Genomic DNA, 22,418 nt, shown 5'->3' with positions numbered 1-22,418 from the left:
AAAATCAGTGCAAAATCTTTACAATTTACATGTCAACTTCTTTATGCTGAAATAACTTTTCAAGCCTTTAGAATACACACATAAGTCACTTTCAGGAAAGAGGCAAAACACAAGATGGATTCTCTAATTAACACTATCTTATTATCCAAAAAGCATCCACCAGCCAAGCCCATTCATAAGGGACAGGGCCACATATTCAGTGAAGTGATATTAGGCTAACTGCTTTCCTCAAAGCTATGCATGTGTATATTCAGTTGGTACACTGAACAAAACATCACTGTATCCACCTTGAAGTCTCTACATTTAAACATTATTAGACTACTGGGACACTGGAATGTTTATACACGGGGAAGGCAAGGGGGACAGCCCGTCTTTCATCTTGCACAAAACAAGAAACAACCTTACCACTGTGCGCTGCTTGTTTGGCAAGAAAACACGAATGGTATTACTTGTCTTGGAGGAATCTGAAAGTTTCCCATCATCAGATGCTCTGCGCTGATAGCCGAACTGCTGGACAATAGTAGGTGAAATACAGCTGGATCCATTGAAGACAGAATCCTTTAATCCAATTCCATCAGTAAGAGCCTTCCAAGCTCCATGAATGTGGTCCATTGAAGCAGTCTAAATAATCCAACCTTTTAAAAGGATAAACATATTCTGAAGACAAGTACACTTAAAGGTAAAAATAAATAGCTTTTGGTAGTTACAAATTGTTACAAATAGGAAATATCTGAAAGAATGAGGTACAAAGTGTATAAATATAATTAATATCACTGAGATCAGAAACCAATATTAGCTGTTTTCTCAAATTTGTTGGTGTTTTACATACAGATGCACATATATTTCTGCATCAGCAAGTCGTGACTAGTAAAGAGAATTGTTGGGTATTAGATTTTGTTTAAGTTGAAATACCAACAACATTTACTCCTAAAAGTGCAAGGCTGTTAGCTGGGAGCAAAAGATATTTTTCTAGCCTGACACAGCAGCAAACTGAAAAGATATCTAGATTTGAACACAGAGAGCTAAAGGATCCCATTATTGTATTTTGTTTTAACCAAATACAAAATGTTCTCCCCGCAGAAGTTGAAATGTAATGTACCGGTAATCTAAAAATGAAGAGATTCATTAACAGTGCAGTCATGAATTAATCCATACATTTATTAAGAACCTTTCCTAGTTATAACCCTTGGTATGGGTTACTTACACAAAGGGGCACTCACATGATCAACAGATCGATGAATTGTGCTGCTGCCCCTACCCTGAGGCCCTATAGTTTTTTCTCAGTTCCTGATATCCACATGTTAGTCACGGGTGTCTGAAGGGAGAAAGGTATTGCCCATGAACAGCCATTGCTTACATATAGACAAATGGAAAGGAAAGCCCTCTGGGACAGGGCTGCAGTTACACTGTTCCTTGGCTCTTTACATGAGTATCCTATGTAGAAGGTTTAATGTACTCAAGGATTTATTGCTCTCAATTTATTTTAGACTAAACAAATTCACTATGAAATAATCCACAGTGCATACAGCAGAAATTAATTCTGAGTAAACATGCATAGGATTGTTCTGCCAGTTGACAACGAATTGTTTAATCATCTGAGCAACTTAAATGAAGACTGGTGTATTAGGAACTGAGCTGAAAAACAGGTTTCCCATCTTTTAGTTTTCAAAGAACCTAAACAGGCTACCAGAGACTACAGCAGGTATGGCAGGTCCTTGTGGATCTAGGTGCTTCTCTTCTCATCCCAAAAATTATAGCAAAGCACACCATTTCCAAGGAACCAAAGTAGAAGTGGACAGAAATCTATGTTTTGCAAAAAATCTACAAAAGCAAACACCCTCTGTGACTTGTTGTTTAAAAATACATTGCTCCCTTAGTCACTTATTAATTATTAATTTTTTCAGGAAGAGAGGGCTGTATGAACAGGTAAAGCTGCAAAAAGAGGTTAGGCCGCATGGAACCCATGGGACCTGTTACCCACACAAACACAGGGAGATCCACTCCTTTTCCACTAGGATGGCCTCTCATCAACAAAAACGTCTATTCACTTGCCTTTGGATACTAGATAGTTGCTTGATATCATAAGGTACTGTATGTTTTCTAAAACATACGTTACTGAACTGTAAAGAATGCTAAATTGCATTTAACTTCCTCACCCAAGACCACTCACTAAACCAGGCCTTCAAAACCTGTGGTCCTCCAGGTGTTTGAGGCTCCAACTCCCAAAACCCCTAGTCAGTTTGTCCAATGGTCAGAATTTCTGGGAGTTGAAGTCCAAAACACCTGGATGGCCATACGTTGTGCAGACCTACACTAAACTATATGATTTATCTAGGATCTGAAAGTGGATGCCTTAGGTCCAGAAAATAGTCTGTTCCTTGCACTGTAACAGCTCTGTAACTGAAGTTTTAAATAAAAACTAAACATTAACAATGTGAACATTGAGCAACACTTCAACATTTGTGAGTTTTGCAAACAAAATATGTAATACAAATTAAAAGAATACTAAATGGAGAATCTTTAAACAATTACAACTATGCACATATAGACATTAAACTAAGGACGAGAAATGAAGATACCAATATCAACAGTGAAGAAGAAATGCCTTTTCCCATTGACCCCACCAGCTCAAAACTTTTTTTGGTACCTTCCTGCCCCCTCTACCTCTTTATATACAAGCCATTCTGTACTCTGCATTTAATATAATTAATGACGTACATTTAATGTCTGTGGGCTATTAAGACATAATAAGCCACAAAGGCTAATCAGTGAAAAGTCGAGCCAGACTGGCTTCTCCATGAGAGAAAGGTCTATTCAATCATATAGGCCATGACATTCTTGCCAAACTGAGAAAAGGACAGATAAAACAACTATATATCAGCAAAGTGTCTTTCCAAAAAGGAAAGTGCCAGTATTTGGAGAGGAAATTGTTGCAGAGAAAGCAGGTGACAATAGCAATCTGGGAGCTGTTGGAGAATTACCACTGACTGCAGATTGTCATGTCCTATACATAAAATAGCAGTGACATGAATGCTGGGAAGAGTCCGCACAGACACTGCCAACATTTAGTAATGTGGAACAAGATCATCAGCTTTTTTTAATCCACAAAAGGTCCCAGAACTGAACTACCACAAATCCAGAGGCTCCACTGTACTTCTGTCAGACATTCAACCCATGAATTGCATGGAGAACACTACCTGCAACACATGTAAAGTGGTCTTGCCAGGCTGGAGCTCTAATTCAAGTACCATTAGCATTTCAAATATAAAAACTACTTCATCTGTACTTTCATTTTCTACTTCTAAATGAGCGTATGTGTTTCACCTAAAAAAGAAACTAGATCCAGGCAACAACTGAAACCTTTTTTTTAGAAACGGGAAATGCTTATTTGCAGATCTCAACAATTCAAGGGGCAGGCCAAAATTTAACCTGAAGGCATCATATAACTTGATAAAGCCGAAAATAAATGTATGGAGCACCCTCCTCCCCCATTTCATCCTACTCTCTCATTTCCATCTCATTCATTCTTTTGCTACCAAGAGAAGAACAGCCTTGCTATACCTTCTGCAGATCAGGTGGCAAAAACTTGAAATCATCAGTCCTAGTCAGCCTGTATTGTCATACTGTAGAGACAAAGAAAAATAGAGAGGTAGAACTTTGATGACCAGTACTAAAAAAAAAGTAGCATGTAATCACTATATAAAGTAAACATTCACAGTTGTAATTTTCTATTGAAAATGTCATTTCTAAAACTAAATAATTTTAGAACATAAATCATAATGAATAAAAACAATATAAGCTAGGTCAGGGATTTTCAAAAACATAATTGACATTTGTTGAGGTGATAGAGCCTAAATAGCACACATGCCTACCTACCAAATACAAATGTAAAGTTAAAATATATTTCTAATGCAAATGGTAACATTAAAATATTAACCATTTAATACATTCCTATGTTCATTATCTCTTAATCTCCCCATCAAATATTAAATGTTTATGACTTTGAAAAAAATAAGCATACTCGTACATTGTGTAAAATTAATATGACAGGCTTTCAAAGAGTTGTAGATGCTTACATGGAATTAGGTGCAACTGAACACTAGGGCTTAACTTTAAGCAAAAATACTTATGATTGGTTTGATAAAGTTGTAAACCTATATTCACTTGTGTTAAAATAAGCCTCACTAAACTCAGTTAGACTTACGGTACTTCTAAGTACAAGAGACATGACTACATATAGCAGTGCTAAGCATTCTACATCAATATTCCAACTGCTTTTCATTAGCAAGTTTCAGAAGAGGAAAAGCATTCAAATTCAAAAAAAATCCATATCACTACCTTGAATCTAAAATTTTCTAAAGCGTTACAATAGCATCGTTTGACTATTAATAGCCATCCTGAATACTTATCCTTTGCAAAATGACTCTCAGATGTATTTGCAGACATTTTCTTCATGATGTATTAAATTATTAAATTATGAAATACCTACTACATTAAAAACCTGGTCAGTACATTAGCAATCTTCCCCAGTGTCAACATTCATAAAGGTTAGTAAAGGCAACACGGAACAGCAGTACTTTGAGCAGCATATTCTAGCTATTTATCTTATCAGTAGTAGCAAGCAAAGTAGAATGTTATCAATACTCATAGGTTGAAGTTTGGATTGTTGAGTGTGTGAACAATACCAGGCAGCATGTCACCTCTATTTGCCTATTACTTTATTCATTTATCTTATTTGCTTGGTACATTTATAAAACACTTTATTTTCCAAGGAGCTGAAGGTAGTTCTCCTCAACTTTATTTTCACAACCATGACTTCAGGGAGATTAGACAGAGACGCTGGTTGTTTCAGAGTCACTCGGTGAGCTTTATGGCTGAGTAGGGATTTAAATCAAAATCTTTTTAGTTCTAAACTGACACTCTAACAGTAAATCGAATGTGAGTAAAGCAAGGCTTCAGATGTTGGCACAAGACATAATCATTAGTGTGCGATGCTGGATGCTGCAGTCCAATGCTTGGATTGCCACATTTTTCCCAGTCCTTTTTTTAACCACAGCAATACAGTAAAATTATGTAAATTCCAACAGTAACTTAAAGCAGCTGTGGATATACACATAGTTGTCATTTTACCTGCACAACTTTGAAAGGAAGAATATATTTGCTTATAGCCAACCACAAGGCTTCATGAGTGCAGCTGTTAGATTTAGAAATCAGAAGTTCAAATACTACTCATTATGAATGCATGACTGATCTAGAGCTATGTGGAGGAGTGAGAACTGGTAAAAGGGTATGTGATTTTCCCCCAATCCACTTTTCCCTTTTAATTCTCTCATGGCATTTCCATATTGCCTTTGAGTTGCCTAAGCCCACAAAGCAGATCTTTAAACAAAACAACCCGAGAGAGAAAAAACTCTTTTCCTTCAATCAAGAGAGACATTTAATCAGCACATTTATTTCACAAAAGTCGACAGACTTAGTTCACTTAGTAAAGTACAGTATCTCTTACTAACCTACTTTAAAGGATACTTGCAGAAACATAACAATGTTCTGAGGGAGATTCAAATTTAAGAATATACAGCAGTGTTATCTCTCTACTTCAGACACAAAAGTCATTAAATTTAGCAACACATTGTTGATGGTGTTCAGCAGTGGAACTCTCTGCCCCAGAGTGTGGTGGAGGCTCCTTCTTTGGAGGTTTTTAAACAAAGGCTGGATGGCCTGGGGGTGCTTTGAATGCGATTTCCTGCTTCTTGGCAGGGTGTTGGACTGGATGGCCCACGAGGTCTCTTCCAACTCTATGATTCTATAATTCTACGATGTTGACTCTGAATCCTTGAAAAAAAATGGAAGCCTGCACTTGGGAAAATGTAGACAGAGAAATACTGGTATGTCCATTTTGCATCTGCATACATATGTGGATGCACATCGAAATAAATACAGAAAAAAGAGGAAGACGGGAATGGGGGGGGGGGGGGTATTTATTTATTTATTTAAGACATTTAAATTCTGCCCTTCTCATCCCGAAGGGGACTCAGGGCAGAGCACAACATATATACGGCAAACACTCTATGCCGGGACATAAAATAATTATAAATGTACACAAACATTAAAATTGGTTATATCTACTTTACGATCAGCTGTATCAGCATATTCAGGACTAACTGGGGAGGCCCTGCTCTCGGTCCCAGCTCCTTCGCAGGCACAATTGGCAGGAACGAGAGACAGGGCCTTCTCAGTGGTGGCCCATTGGCTATGGATTCCCCTCCCAGGGATATTAAATCAGCCCCATCCCTCTTGACCATTCGTAAGAGAGTAAAAACATGGGTTGTCGAAGGCTTTCATGGCCGGGATCACAGGGTTGTTGTATGTTTTCCGAGCTGTATGGCCATGTTCCAGAAGTATTCTCTCCTGAGGTTTTGTCTACATCTATGGCAGGCATCCTCTGAGGTTGTGAGGTATGGAGAAAACTATCAGGGGCAGCTAACGACTCTGAATAAAGGATGCCCTCAGGCAGGAAAAAGCCAGGAGATGAAGCTATTCAATGCTAATTAAGGTGCTTAATTATAACATTCGAACTGGCCTCCAACTGACAAGAGTTCTTCTCTTACCCACTTTCCACAGATATATAAACCTTCCTTGCTTAGTTTTCTCCATACCTCACAACCTCTGAGGATGCCTGCCATAGATGTGGGCGAAACGTCAGGAGATAATACTTCTGGAACATGGCCATACAGCCCGGAAAACTCACAGCAACCCATTAAAAACATGGCTTTGTAACCTTTGGAGAACTTGTCCAACAGATAGATATGGAATAACGTGCAATGACTATAGGAACGGCCCGGATTACATTTGTGGATTATGTAATTAATTCTGATGTATTGTTTTAAATGTTTCTAATTGTTTTAATGTATTTTATTATTCTATTTAAATGTTCATTTTAATTGTACATTGTTTTAAAGACATGAAATAGTTTCCTATGTGTAAAGCCGCCTTCAGTCCCCATCAGGGTAGAGAAAGGCTGGGTAGAAATGTCGTAAATAAATAAATAAAGCAAAGTAGGTCATCCAGTAGATTTCTATGGTTAAACAAGTGATTCAAACCCTGGTTTTTCAGTGTCCTAATCCAACACTCAGTTCAATGAATTGAAACGGATTGAGGGGGGGAGGGTAGTGGATAGAGCTAGTTAAATGGCAATTACAAACCCACAAACAAACAAATCAGTGGGGGAAAACCTCTGAATCTGGAGTACCAACATAGTTTTACTTAGTAAAGTGATTTAATATGTTTTCATCTGACTTAATTATATTTTTATATTATAAATTGCATCACATTGTTGAAATTGATTCTATTTGTATGTTGTCCTGAGATTGTATCCTAGTGTTATTAATATCTTTAGTGGACATTGATTTATAGCAACCTTCTCCTAGGGTTTTCTTGACAAAAGTGAATAAAAAAGCATGGCCATTGCTTTCCTCTAAGGCTGAGAGAGTGTCACTTTCCTCAGGTCATCCAGTGGGTTTTTGTAGCTGAATTGTTTATTCCAAGCCTGGCCTCCTGGAATCTCCTAAACATTAAAAAGAAATTCTAGAGCTGCTCAGCAGTGAAATAAACTACCCCAAAAGATTGACAGTTCCTTGGAAACTTTAAACAGGTTTGCTGGGCCTTATTTTGGAGAATGTTAACCGTTGCTTCCCTCTGTTGCTTCCCTCATGGCATGGGAATAGATTAGATGGCCCATAAATTATTATTGACTTTTTCCCACGAATCAGACTCAAAGCGGTGTACATAATATCACAACAGATATAGTATATAATGCAAAACACTTCATTCCACAACCCAACATACAGACAATAAAACACTTTGTATAAACCCAAATTACAAAGGTATAAATAAGCCTAAAATACACATATATCATTATCATTTTTAAAACTCTACACTTCCAGCCACTGAGGTTATCTTACATTAAAAACATGAGCAGCACAATTCAGAGCCCCGTAACTCTGGCTGTAGTTACCTTGAGGTCTTATCTGACCAAAAAGACTAGTCTTGTGTGTTATCGAGGAAGGCCTGCTTCCATTAAAAGGGTCTTCACTTGGGAGCAAAAAGCCAATAACAAGGGGGCTGAGCATACTTCTTTGGGGTCAGAGTTCCAGAGCTGTGGGGCCACCACTGAAAAAGCCCTCTCCCTGATTCCCACCAAGCGTATTCGTGACGGTAGAAGGACCAAGAGGACGCCCTCTCCTGATGGATCTCAGGGCTCATGTGGGTTGATAGGAGGATATGAGATTATAACTTTATCTTTCATACAGTAAAGATATTTATTTTTTAATTAGGTCTGTTTGCCATTTCCCCAACATGTATACCGGAGCCCATTAAGACACCTCCTATAGTGTCCCCAATATGTAAAATAAGTGAGCTAAATTCTAAAGTATTTTTACAAGCAGAAAAGCAAACAAAATTTAAATAGCTATTTGGCGAGATAGATTATGTTTATAAAATCATTTTTTTAAAGAATGAAAGGAGAGCTAGCAATTTGGGGAAAGTATGTGAATTTAGAAAAAGTGTCTCTGACTAAGCAGGAAAAACTGCAAACAACTCTCACAAGTGCAATAAAATGAAATGTTGGCACCTTTGAATTTTAATTCTATTACTGATTTACCATGCACTAAGTAGCGTATCTTTTGACAGGCTAGCTCTAGAACATGCCAAAATATATTGATACAGCAAAATTTGTAAAGAAAAGCAGGAATAGGGGGTCACTGTATTGGATTAAAAAACTACATACTGTATAAACAAAGAACAAACTATACACTGAACACAAGTATACAGTATTACGACAGTAGCTTACAGTCTGAAAAGCCTTCACAACCCTACACTGGAAACACCAAAGCAGAAAAATACTAGCAAAAAGCTCACCATTCCCAAAAAAGGGTGAAGGAGCTATTCATGGTTGTGTCCCATTTACAATATCATGCAATCTTTCATTTTTTAAAGCTATTCCTCTAGTATCCACTAGAAAAATTAAAAGGTTTTCAAAGGGAACCTTTGTATGTTTCACTGAGATCACAAAAAAAATCCACAATTCTATACTCTAAAAATAAGATAAAATGTTTTCCAGATGCCATACCGGATCTTCATCTTTACTCAAGACCAGGGCACTAATGTGGACCATGGACTGGGAGAAACTAGAAAAGGTAAAGCTACTATACCTCAAAGGTATAGACCTGAGGATGGGTTGGCATTCCTACCTCTGGTATGAAAAGATGAAGATCGAAAAGAATGTTGGGAATCACGTTATCAAATCAACCATAATAAAAACCTGGGATAAATATAAAAAGATACTCTACCCTAAGACACCATGTGGATATCACCCTTGGAAGCCTCCCAGAGAAGATTATTAGGATGGGAGAAATGGACAAAATATAAAGAGATATTAGAAAAACAAGGAAGAGAATTTGTCATGAAGTCACAACAGGAAATAAATTTAACTTACGAAAACATTTCCTAGTATCAATACAGACAACTGAAAGAACATTAACAAAGATAAACAAACAGGATTTATGGAGAAGGAAACATTCTGGGATAAGATAATGCAAACTGAAAAGAAGGTATGGTAATAACTAAAATATATATAAAAAAACTATTAGAATGAAATACCATACCTGAACAGATAAAAGTGTAAGATTAAGTGGGCTAAGAATATTGGACAGTTAATACAAATGGAGGAATGGGAAGAAATTTGGAATCGAAAACTTACGCATATGATTTAAAGGAGTACTGGCTAAAGATGATGTACAGATGGTACCTCACACCACACAGACTAGGATAATGTTACAAGAATGTAAATACAAAATGCTGGAAATGTGGAGAGCAAGAAGGGACTTTTTACCACATGTGGTGGTCGTGCAACAAAGCCAAAGAATATTGGAAAATTATACACACAAAAAATCAAATAGTATTGAATATAAAAACTCTAATGAAACCGGAAATGTACCTGTTGGGAATGACAGACCAGAAACTAGAGAAAAAATTTTGAATTTAATGATAACAGCAAGAATAACCTATGCCAAACTTTGGAGACAAAATGAAATCCCTACAACAGAACAATGGATGGTCAAATGGACGGACTGACATATCTCATGGCAAAATACCAAGGAAAACCATGAAAAGAAACAGATTGGGGCCCACTAAACGAATATCAAATAAAGGAAAATAAGAAGATAGTAACACACTAAGAAGCAGAGAACAAAAAAGAAAAGAAATAGAACAGCAGAGAGCAAAAAATGTATGTATGTGTGCATACATACATTGACTTGTATTTTGTGAAGGTAAACATTCCAAATTCTAAAATAATATCCTCGAAGATCATTATGTTATAATTCATACCTAAGCTTATTTGAATTTTTTTTCAACCTCCAGTGATCATCGATAAATTTTGTATTAAAGTTCTTATCTATCTTCTTTATATCATTACAGTGTACCCTCACTTTTCAGAGAGATTAGGTTCCAGGCATGCCCGCGAAAAGTGAAAAATCGCGAAGTAGCGGCACTATTTTTATTTTAATATTTAAACATTGTTTTAATAGTTAAATGGCCTTTCTCCTCTTGCAAGCCCCGGGGAGAGTGAAGCCTTTCTTACCAGCGCCAGCGGGCCCCTTGCTTTGTGTCTGCCATGTTGCCCTGGCTGCCTCTGCTACTGCAGCCAGGGTAGAAGGAAGGCCACTCTGCCCGGTAAGGGCGGGCAGCAGCAGAGAGGCTACACTCATTTCCAGGTTCGCTGCATCCTCTACATGTTCGCCCCAGTGGTGACCATTTTTGGGCACGCAATTTCAGAGTGTCGCTAGAGCACCCCATGCGCAAGCCATGCCTCCGAGGCACAGGCCGCTCTCGCAAGACTCTGAAATAACGTGCCCAAAAATGGCCGCTGCCAGGACGAGCCTGGAAGTGAGGGTAGGAGCCTCCCGCATGCCCCAAAGCGCTTGTGCCTTGGTCTGAGGTGGTGCTGGGGGTAGCGCGAGCACTCAGACGAGTCGTATATCACACGCGGGAGCCAAAAAGCGGACGGGGCGAACCCAGAAATGAGTAGCTTGCAAGAGGAGAAAGGCCAATTAACTATTAAAAGCAGTGGGTAAATAAATAAATTTCTGCGAAATAGCGAATCCGCGGAACCCAAAACGCGAATTAGCGAGGGAGCACTGTACTCCCCTTTTTCTTCAATATAGAGGCATAAAACAAAGTCTATAGTACAGGTTGAGTGTCCCTTATCCGGAAATCCAAAATGTTCAAAAATCTGAAATAGTCCACATTGGTGGTTGAGACTGTGACACCTTTGCTCTTTCATGTCCACAAACTTGGTGTTATGCACAAAATCATAAGAAATATTTGTTTTACAGTATTTATGCCCCACCCTACTCACCCCAAAGGGGACTCAGGGTGGATTCCAAAACACACGTATGGCAAAACCTCAATGTCGATTATACAAGCAACAAGGACAGACAACACAAACAGAGGTAAAGGTAGTTTTTTCAGCATCTTGGAGGCTGTGTTCGACTCTGGCCATGGGGGGTGCTGTCGCTCCATCTTCTATGCCTAGGAGCCTTCCTCTGATCAATGTCCTTAAGGGTGTCTTTATTACCTCCCCACTAAAAGTAGTACCTATTTATTTACTCGCATTTCTGCTTTAGATCCACTAGGTGGACAGGTGAGCTGGGACTGACGGCAGGTGCTCACCTTGACCCGGGCTCGAACTGCCAACCTTTTGATCGGCACGATTTTTCTGCCATACAGTGGTTAGCCTGCTGTGCTAAGCCTGGTCTCAATTTTATATCTATATATATAAAAGGGTAATGAAATTTCGGCCTAGGACAAAACAACAAAACTGCACATCCCAGAAACACTAAACTTGGCAGCACAACCCCTCATCCATGCCTCTGCGTTCATACAACAAAAAGAAAAGAAAAATAAAGTCCTAATTAGAGGGAGAGGAATAACTGTTTTTATCCAATTGCTGCCAGTTAGAAGGCTAAGCTCCGCCCACTGGGTCTCCTAGCAAACCACTCAGCCCAGGGGACAGGCAGAGTTAGTTGTATACAATTTTATATTTTATATAAAATTACCTTCAAGCTATGTTTATATAGTATTCATGAAACATACATGAAGTTCATGTTTACACTTGGGCCCTATCTCCAGAATATCCCACTACACATATGCTTTTTTAAAAAAAAAAAAAAATCAAAATACAGTATTTCAGATAAGGGTTACTCAACACGTATTTCTTTCATGGGCTGCCTCAAATATTCCTTTATTTATTTATAGTACAGTATTTATATTCTGCCCTTCTCAACCCGAAGGGGACTCAGGGCGGATCACAATGTAGATATATATGGCAAACATTCAATGCCATTAGACAAACAACACACAGACACAGAGGCTATTTAACTTTCCAGCTTCTGGCTTTGTGAGGGCATGCTCGATTCCGGCCCCAGGAGGAGCTGCTGCTTCATCATCCACTGTGACAACAAGTCCTTTTGATGGAGTACTTATTTCCTCATCCAGCACGCATGCTGGATGTTTTATGGCTGGGGGCCGGATGCGGCCCTCCAAGGTAATTTACCTGGCCCCTGCCCTCATTTATAATATATTTTTATATCAGTTTTAATAATATAATATATTGTATATACATATGATATTGATAATAATATTATCATTTAATACAATATACTAATAATACCATATAATATTAATTATATGTTATATATTAAATATGTTACAGTATAGTGGTATAGTTCAATATAGTAATATATAATGCTAATATTGTGCTATGATAATAATATAATATATTGTATGTACATACAGCTGCTCTGAGTTCCCTTCGGGGTGAGATGGGTGGGATATAAATGTAGTAAATAAATGCAGTAAATGAATAAATAAATAATTTTGGACTTAGGCTCGCCCAAAATCTGAAATGACTTGAAGGCACACAACAACAATCCTAATTAACCTGACTATCTCATTGGCCAGAAGCAGGCCCACACTTCCTATTGAAATCCTGATAGGTTTATGTTGGTTAAAATTATTTTCATTTTTAAATATTGTATTGGTCTTTCATTGTTATTGTTGTTGTTTTGCACTACAAATAAGATACGTGCAGTGTGCATAGGAATTTGTTCGGGTTTTTTTTTTCAAATGATAATTCGGCCCCTCAACAGTCTGAAGGATTGTGGACCGGCCCTCTGCTTTAAAAGTTTGAGGACCCCTGTTTTATGGTGTTGCAAATTAGTTAAATTAGCCTCCCCGCATAAGCGGCCCCTAAATTTTCCTACTTGACAGATGCACGTGTCTTAGGTAAACAATGAGCTGGGGCTATTTAACAGTCGGGCACTCAATCCGACTTGGGCTTTCAACTCACGACCTCTCGGTCAGTAGTGATTTATTGCAGCAGGCTACTAACCAGCAGCGCCACAGCTATTCCAGAAAAAAGGGCTGGAGTACATGTAACATTTTGCCATAAGGATGCTGCTATACTGGTCATAACATACAGAAGTACTTACTGCGTGGAACTTGGCGATCATGTTATGAAAATCCATACTCCTGTTTTCAACAGCATCGCCACCATGGCGAATGTAGTAATGTGATCCAGCCCTAAGGATACCAAATGCAATATATTCATAACTAGGCTAACATCACCTTCATTAAATTATACCATGTACTGTATAATCTATTAAAAATAAACAACTTGGCCATGTTCTTCAGCAAATGATAATCTTCTGCTGCTTTTCCTGGTCACCAATTTTCCTGCTGTGGAGCCATACTTCACTGCAACACTAAACCAATCTGCTGACTAATCAGCAAGTTCATTTTTTATACAGGTATTTTCTAAAACTTCATTCATCTCACCAAGTGAAAATCGCCCACTTCTCCACATTAAAACACACACAATCCAGTTTGTAATTTTTAGGAAATTGGTTTTAATTTGAAGTCTTAGGCTTCAGTAAGATTTTAGATCAAAAAGCTTGAGAAAAAGCTGTCCAGCTTTCTAGATGTAAGAAGTACACACTTTTACATCTGCGAAAGGAACCTACCTGAATTGAATTCTAAAAATTTCAAAATTAAAAATTAGCTTTTTCTGCTTCACTCTACTTGGAAAATTTAAGACCAATTGTATGATGTTGGAATTAATTCCTTGAGGCTGATTCAAAGTCATTGTTTATAGCGAAAATGTTTCTTCCAGGAACTTTCTCAGGGTAATATATCTCACCATGACCCTTTGGGGTAAACTACATTAACTTCATAACTGCTGACTGAAGTAGGGAAGGATACTGAAGAAGGAATACTTTTTGTTAAGAATATATCTGTTATCATCTGTACAAGTCCGCTTACTTAACTTATTGACCACTATGCTTACAAAAACATACTTGAGAACAAAAACTGCTCAAAAACAGAACTGAGGAAAAGTTACGTACTCTTCATTGCCTTTAAACAGTAGACTTCTAATAGACTTCTAAGAATGGAAGGTTAACAGACTTCTAAGAATGGAAGGAAAGAACCCTTCAGTTTGTGGGAAAGCCATTCAAGCTCTATGGTCCCACTTAAACTGACCATTTAATGCCTATTGAAGTGGCGGCTACACAACAAATTCCCACAAAACCATACGGACTAAGGCTCTTAATGTGGAACAATGCTCTGTAGTTTGTGTGATCATCATCTGGGCCTGAAACTGGTTCCAGGATTTCCTATGTTTTCATCTAGAGTAGACAATGAAATCACTTTCTTTAGTAGCAGTCTGCAATTGCATTAAATGGCCAGTGTAGATGGGGCCCAAGTCACACTATATTAGAAGATACAAGTGGCAGCATTTTATAGTGAACTAGCTGTGCCCGGCCACGCATTGCTGTGGCTAATTGTAATGGCACTGAATAGCCTCGCTGCTTGTAAGCCTGAGCGGTTTCTATATAGGGGCCTGCTTTCTTGGGGTGGTTGAATGGGACGGAGTGGCCTGACGGCTACCAAACTTGAGGATTTTCCATGTAGGGGAAATCTTGGTTGGACAGGTTGAAGAGTAGTGAATAGTCTTGCTGCCTCGAAGCCTGGCTGTTTCCTACCTTGTGGAATTCTTGGTTGGGCAGGTCGATGAGCAATGAATAATATCAGTGGAGCAAGTATGAATGGTGGAATTAGTTATCTTGATTAGGATTGAGTGGCCTTTTAGCTTGCAAGCCTGGGTGCTTCCTGCCTGAGGGAATCCTTTGTTGGGAGGTGTTAGCTGGGCCTGATTGTTTCCTGTCTTGAATTTCCCTGTTTTATGAGTATTGTTCTTTATTTAGTGTCTTGATTTTAGAGATTATATTGTTCTGTATTCTTATTAGAGGACCTCATGGACCAGGTCAAACCATGTATGTATATATGTGTGTGTTGTTTGGAAGTCATATGTGACTGTGTGTTATATATGTATAGAATAGTATTGTAAAGTATATAACAGTATGTCACCCCACATTCAAAGTTTGAGCTGTATTCTATTCTAGCTGCATTGTTGGGTAGAAGTGGCTGCAGGGGTAGGAAAACTACAACTCCCAGCCGTCCAATTAGTCTTAAACTGCATTAACTCCGCAGGCTTTAAAGTTGGTGAGCTAACTTGGGTCCTGCAAAGGTCAAGGTGGGAGAGGGGGGCCGCTTTAGGGAGGGCGCAGCCAGAGGTGCAGCAGGGAATGTCTTCCCAAATGCCCTCCCTTGGTAAATGGTAACGGGGCTCTACTACTCACCATAGTCTTGGACACTGAGGTGAAGAACATCGGTCTGCCAGGTAACGCAGGGCCCGAGGTGGTCAAAGTCCAGGAGAAGAGGCCCGGCCCAAAAGGGACAGGTGGGCGTTTCCCGAGTGGAGCTTGAACAGGGGTACACACGCAGCTGTTGTGAAGGGGTGAGGCCAGCCGGGCGCCATCTTGGTTCAGGGCAGATAAGCCTAGCTGGGTTGTGTTCCTGAAATCTGGGACAGGCAGGAGTGCCCACTTCCAAGATGGCGGAGGGGGGCAGATGAGGAGGAGGAGGAGGAAGGACAGCAGCGCTGGGAAGATGGCTGAGAGTGAACGGCAGGCCAGTGAGCGAGCAGGCGAGCCCCGGAGGGCGGCCAGTGAGCGAGCGGGCCCTGGAGGGTAGCCAGGGTGCTAGGAGGGTCCAGTTTCCTGCACGTTAAGCACGCCTGGGTCCCATGTTGTGTACCGCCAAGGAGTGGTGCAACCTGTCAAACCTCAGCTCTCCTTTCGCGCCTTTTGGGCTGTTGGATCCAGGCAGCTGATGCTGCATTTGGTCTCCTTCAGATCAAGTGGCTCCTTCTCCCATGTGGCTCGATATACAGTCTACACATATAGAAAGGGTTAGCCCCGGCACCTTTTTTTGTTTCCTCTGGCGGCTGGTTTGGGGGTATAGAGGTCTATGCGTCCGTTGAGGATATGTGTGTGTGTGTGTGTGTGTGTGTGTGTGTTGAGCGCAGGACAGTTTGTGTCCAGCGCATGCGCTGTTTGAATTTTGCGGGTTTTGGGCTTTTTCTGGGCCGGACGTGGTTCCAGATGTTTGGTTTTGTTGCAGGAACCTAGAGGCAAGGCCGCTGGGTTTTGCTGTCAAATTTTGTGCTTCTGGGATGTGTGGTTTTGTTGCTACCTTCACGGCAGGCAGTTTTTTCTTTTATATATATAGATTGAGGAATTGGTGGTAGTTAGTTTATGTTACTTCCAAAAGTTTGTGAATATACAATATTTCTGGTTGTTCCTTTTTTGTGGTCTGTTAGAGGGTAGTATGAATACTGTAATTAGCCAGAATGATTAGCATGTCATGGCCTTTCAGCTTCAAAGCCTGGCTGCTTTCTCCCTGGGGGAAGCTTCTGTTGGGAGGCGTTAGCTGGCTGACAGCCGGGGGGGGGGGGGGAGAACGGCTATCCCTCATCCCCCCCCTCGCTTTCTAATTGGAGGTCTATGTGTTCCTGCGTGTGCGAGGAGGGAGGGAAGCCTCTTCAAGAAGAACAGCCCAGGCAGCTGGGTTTCTGCTCTTCTCTACGCGCCGGGCTCGAGGCTGAGGGGGAAAGGGGGCGAGGCTCTCAACGGTTGCCAGCCGCAAGCCTCACCCACTTTTTAATAGTGACGTTTGGACTTTATATTTCTAGGTTTATTTTATAGAAAGTATAGATTGGATGACTATGTCTTTTGTGGCCAAATTTGGTGTGATTTGGATCAATGGTTTTGTTGTTTACTCCATGGGAAAAACACACATTACATTTATATATAGGTAGATATAGATATCCTGTAAGCCATTGACAAGAGACAGTCTTAAAATTCTGATAATTCCTTCTATGCAGTTTTAGCCACCATAATTTAGGGATGGTAACACAGAGTTTCAGTTTTAACAGATTTCTTATTCTACTAACAGCAAACATAGCTTAGAGAAGTTTCTCATTTCCTTAATTATAAACCCAGTTTGGACAAATATCTCATTCTCCTAACAGCATGTACTGCATATATTCATTTAGAAATCATGGTGATGCTTTGGAGTCAAAAATATTCATTTTGACATTACCTGTGGATAAACCAAGGGTCATTATTCAGAGAGTAGAAAGCAATAGTGCCACCTTGGGCATCATCACTACCATCTACCCTCCCTGGCTTTCAAAACGCCCACAACAGTGCCAGAGAATTAGTGCTTATTTAGGTTCTCAAAAGATAAACTACGCTTTTGTTTTTCACCACTCTAAGAGAATGATTTTTTTTTTTTTTGAAAAAAAGGCTTTAATCAGTTCTTCTGTTTGGCTTCGAGATGTCTAGTACACATCCCCACAACTACATCTTTTTTGGTCCTTGCTCCCTTAATTCTTATCCAGATGCTCTCAACCTGGTTTCCAGGGCTGAAGTCTTGCATCTCTTCACAGGTGTAAATATTTTTGACATATAATGCTTCTCTACCCCCTTTTCTGTTTGGTATATTTCTCTGAAAATAGGTTATACCCCTCCATTATTACATTCCAATTACAGGACTCGTACCACCAGGTTTCAGTTATGTCTAGTATATTGCAACTGTTTTATCATGCTAAGAGTTCCAGCTCATCTTGCTTTTTTTCCGTGCTCTGGGTATTCCTGTAAAGACATCTAAGCCCATGGAACATTCCCCTTAGCTGTTTGAGAATGTCCACTCGCTGCTTGGTACTTTGTGAAGCATTTTAGCATTCAGGCACACCTCTCTAGATCAGAATAAAAGATTTATAAAATGAACATAAGCAATGCCCTGAACCTATTCCCCCCTGTCGTGACATAAAAGCATTTTGAACATTGTTTGTATTTCATAACAGAGTCATAAGTAGTAACAATAAGCAACAAAGCATTTAAATGTAAATAATTCATGGAATGATCTTTGCTGATTTGAAATAGACCCATATCGCTCAGATGACTGGAATTCCTCTGACAATATTTCAATTAGAACCCTTCTTACTACCCAACCTATTACCAATGTTAGTAAGTGATAGAAATTAGAGTTTTAAACAAATAACCTTGAAAACGCAATAAGCATTCCTTCATTGTCACAAGTAATTGTTTCAACAATAATAAATAAGAAGCCTTAGAAATACAGGTAATCTTGCCAACTGTAATTCATTACATTTTTAATTCTAAAGGCATTAGACCCCTGGTTCCCAACGTGAGGCATACACCCCATAGGAGGGCTATTTGATTTTTAAGAAGAGAAATTGAGAATGGAGAGACTGAGAAGGCACACAAAAACCCTGGGGTGCATTTGGCACACAAACCACACAGTTTCATTTAACGTACTCAGTTAATGTGAGAAGCAATTCATTCCATTATACTGATGTCAAAAAGTGGTGACATTCATGCTTTCTATCTGCAAAATATAAACGTTTGTTTAGTATGAACCTGGAAAGTGTCAAACAAAATCATCTAACTCACCCATATAAGTGACAGGTTATGTCTTTTTGTCCTAATGCATAAAGCATAGCTCTCTCTTTTTCAGAATACAACAGAGCTCAAAAGATCAAAACATTGATTAAACATTTCAATTTCTCAGTACAATAGAATAGATTCAGCTAATAAAGGTTTTTTCTGCTGAGAACTCCAGTTTCAATCCCCAAGGTACACAAATATCAAAGTGAACAATGAAAGCAGGAATTTTATCTAAGATGCACTACATACAAATATAGAAAAAATGAAAGCAGCAAATTATCAATTAACAAAAGATGAACTGTTGAGGTAGCAGTCCAGGAATTCTTTCCTCAAAGTTATATTTGATAAGCCTAGTCTACCTTCAGCTCCATATTGCTACAAACCATGGGTGAAGATTGTTGAAAAAGTAGGTTTATCTACTAAAAAAAACATCAACATCCAATGTCACTAGCCACAATATCACTCACATGTATTGATAAACAAGAAACACTAGATTAATAACTTGCAATATGAATGAGGCGCATAATGGCAAAAAGCCTAGTTTCAACCCATTAGGCCAACAAACAACATGGTAAATAGCTAAGGGCACTGATAGATGTTGTCCATTTGCACCTACCTCTTCACAACAAACCAAAACAGGGCAGCTTTATGAGCCATCAAAATAATATAGTATAATGGTTAAAAGTACCCAAAGAACCCAGCAACATAAGCACACTTTAAAGAACATGTTGTTTTCAGTTTACAAGTCATGTTTGAGTGCATTTAACAATAAACCATTTAACAGACATGCAGAGCTACTCTGTCAATGCAGAACAGCCTCAAATGTCCCACCACCCTATTTTACTGTTCACAAGAGCCATATTGTTTGGTAGTTATTTATGAGCACAACAAGATAATTCTTTAATAAAATAAACAAAACCTCCTAAGTCCATAAAAAGATAGGTATCAACCAACTAGAGGTCCTAATACTCTAAAAGCACCATATCCTGTCTGATCTTGGAAATTAACCCGTCAGCCTCTGGGGATTTTTTTGATGGGAAAGACCATCAATGAATACCAGGTTCTGTGGGCTATATTTAACATCAGAGTATTCCTTGTCTAAGAAAATCCCATAAAATTAGCAGGGTTGCCATTAAGTCAGGAGGCAATTTGAAAGCATGTGCACATATTCATCAACCAACTATGGCAACCTAATGGACTTTGCAATGGAAGTTTGCCATCGACATTTATATAGTTTAATTGAGCTGTTTGAATAGCAACATTCCTGCAGTTCTCACTTAAGAGTAGGGCTTAATCACCATAGACATTGAGCATATGCTTATACTTCTGGCTGTTCTACTCATATAGCAGCACACAATGTGAACATATGGGAATAATGTTCATTTGCCTTTGGAGCCAAAGAGGATTTTGCTAGGAGTTGTTGGTCTTATTAGAGCTTCTATAAGAGTCTAAAAAACAGGTGTCTATCACTCAAGGAAATGCATAGCTCACACCAGATTAAAATAAAACAGAGAACAAGTTCAAATACTTGTAAATATTATGTAGGAGCTTCCAATTTATTCTCCACACCACTTCATTTTTGGTGCCAACATGAAAATATGGCAAGATATGTGATATGTACAATATCTCAAAGTCTTTGAATTTATGTGACATTGAGAAAATTATGAAACACTCAAGAATGTTTTCCTTTTTTGAGGAACACATTCCATAGCACTTGACTCAACTACTCATTTGTATCCTGAGAACTATGGAGTTATGTATAGTATAGATATTGTAGAAGTATGGATTTACATTTTACACAGAAAGTTCAAGTTGATGTTTGTCTCCAAACATCAAAGATACCACATTTCAGTAAAAATGACTGGACAAAGCCACCAAGCCTCAAGTTAGTATGAAATTACAGTAGTTCAAAGCTAAATAAGAAAGTTTTCCACAACAGATAGCCATACCATGCTAACAATCACATGCCACAAAACTGGTCTGAAATTAGCCTTTAGCGTCATAGCCTACATCTGTTACTATTTCTGTAAATGTCATGATCTAGAACCAATCTACCTAATATACATTGAAATTCTCATGATTCTTGCTACATTTTTCCAATACCTGCAATTATAGAAATTACTCCCAACCATAAATATAGTAGCCAGATTCATAGGTAATTATGTATGTAACAACTGGAAATATTCACTTACAAAAGTGTGAACACTGATCCTTAATGAACACACTAAATTATGGTTATAAGGTCCACTACTAACTAATAAAGAAACACTCTAAAGAAATTCCAGGAAGGTATTGTTGATATTCCCACATTTCTATGAAAACTTCTTCTCCTAGGCAAGAAGAACACAACTTGCATATAAAAAACCCACACTGGAAAGAGGACATACGATATCTATACTCTAAACTCCATGAAACAATGAAAAGGAAAAGAGAGTAAGGACACGAAACACAAAATAGTTGGCACATGATGTAATTGCCACCATTAACATAACTTAAAGACAATCCAAATCCAAAATAATGCATATGCAAAGATTTTCCCATGCTGAGTTGCACTTTCACAGGCTCTAATTAATGTCATATTTTTATCCAATGGAGTGCACAATGTAAACTCTCTTGAGGTCAACCCAATTACATCACTAACACAATAAGGTTAGGTGGTGAAATACAGTGGCTACAAGCATGAATCAGGAATCCCAGATTCAAATCTCATATCCATAGAATTGCCTTGGATAAATCTATAATGATTGATCCAATCTCAATGTCTCAGTTGTACTTCCACAACCAATATACACATGCACATACACCTACAATAACTCTTAATAATGCTCTCTCACTCATGGGAGTTGTAAAATTGAGATAATGTTTACAAAATACTATGAAAATTCTGAAGAAAATGTATATAATATTAACCAAATCTTATAATAACTCTACTAAAAATGTTTTGATTAAAAGACAGAATTTAAGAACAAACAGTGAAACAGGTTAACAGACAACTATACTTAAAATGCAACAGAAATGTTATGTGCATTTTTTGCATTTTACTAAAAATAACAAATTAGTATTTAAAAAATAAACAGTAACGAATATCTTAAATCATTTATTATTTTACTCTTGAATAATTCTCATAAATATGAAAAAATGCAATATCCACATTTTACCTTTATTTGGCTATAGGTTGTAATACAAAATAAAACTAATTTCAGTTCTGTCTCTTAGCTTAAAATTACAAAGAGATATATACTAGAAATGTTAAAAATAACACTACTGAAGATGATGAAGGAGGCTTTCCACCATCTGGCCAGTGTCCTGGCATCACAAATAGCTTTCCTTCTATACCCCTTTGGCTACATTTATACAAACTGCAGCTAATACTATCAATGACAAAGTTTAAAATATTGGGGGAAAGGGCCATCACTTCCTCACTTTATTTTAACTTTTCTTTTAATATTTCCTTAGAATTTTTACACACATCTGTTTTTACCATCT

General features: G+C 38.5%; 1 protein-coding gene across 12 annotated transcripts in view; it reads right to left on the bottom strand.

Annotated features, from left to right (window-relative positions):
- The window catches only part of raf1 (Raf-1 proto-oncogene, serine/threonine kinase), a 118,919-nt gene that overhangs the window by 28,382 nt on the left and 68,119 nt on the right, over positions 1 to 22,418 (bottom strand). For 7 of the 12 annotated variants that reach the window (XM_016991610.2, XM_016991616.2, XM_008105218.3 and 4 more), the window contains exons 2-4: positions 13,551 to 13,641; positions 3,562 to 3,623; positions 406 to 635 (exon numbers count right to left, since the gene is read on the bottom strand). In XM_016991610.2, the coding sequence (XP_016847099.1) occupies positions 406 to 612 (207 nt within the window). In that variant the 5' untranslated portion in view covers positions 613 to 635; positions 3,562 to 3,623; positions 13,551 to 13,641. Of the gene's footprint in view, positions 1 to 405; positions 636 to 3,561; positions 3,624 to 13,550; positions 13,642 to 18,803; positions 18,874 to 22,418 lie in introns of all 12 variants that reach the window. The other 5 variants (XM_016991613.2, XM_016991612.2, XM_016991611.2 and 2 more) reach the window with 4 other exon arrangements.

The sequence above is a fragment of the Anolis carolinensis genome, chromosome 2 (assembly GCF_035594765.1).
Source record: "Anolis carolinensis isolate JA03-04 chromosome 2, rAnoCar3.1.pri, whole genome shotgun sequence".
Lineage (NCBI taxonomy): Eukaryota > Metazoa > Chordata > Lepidosauria > Squamata > Dactyloidae > Anolis > Anolis carolinensis.
The sequence above is the reverse complement of the archived record's forward strand: the minus strand, read 5'-3'. Positions and strand labels throughout refer to the sequence as shown.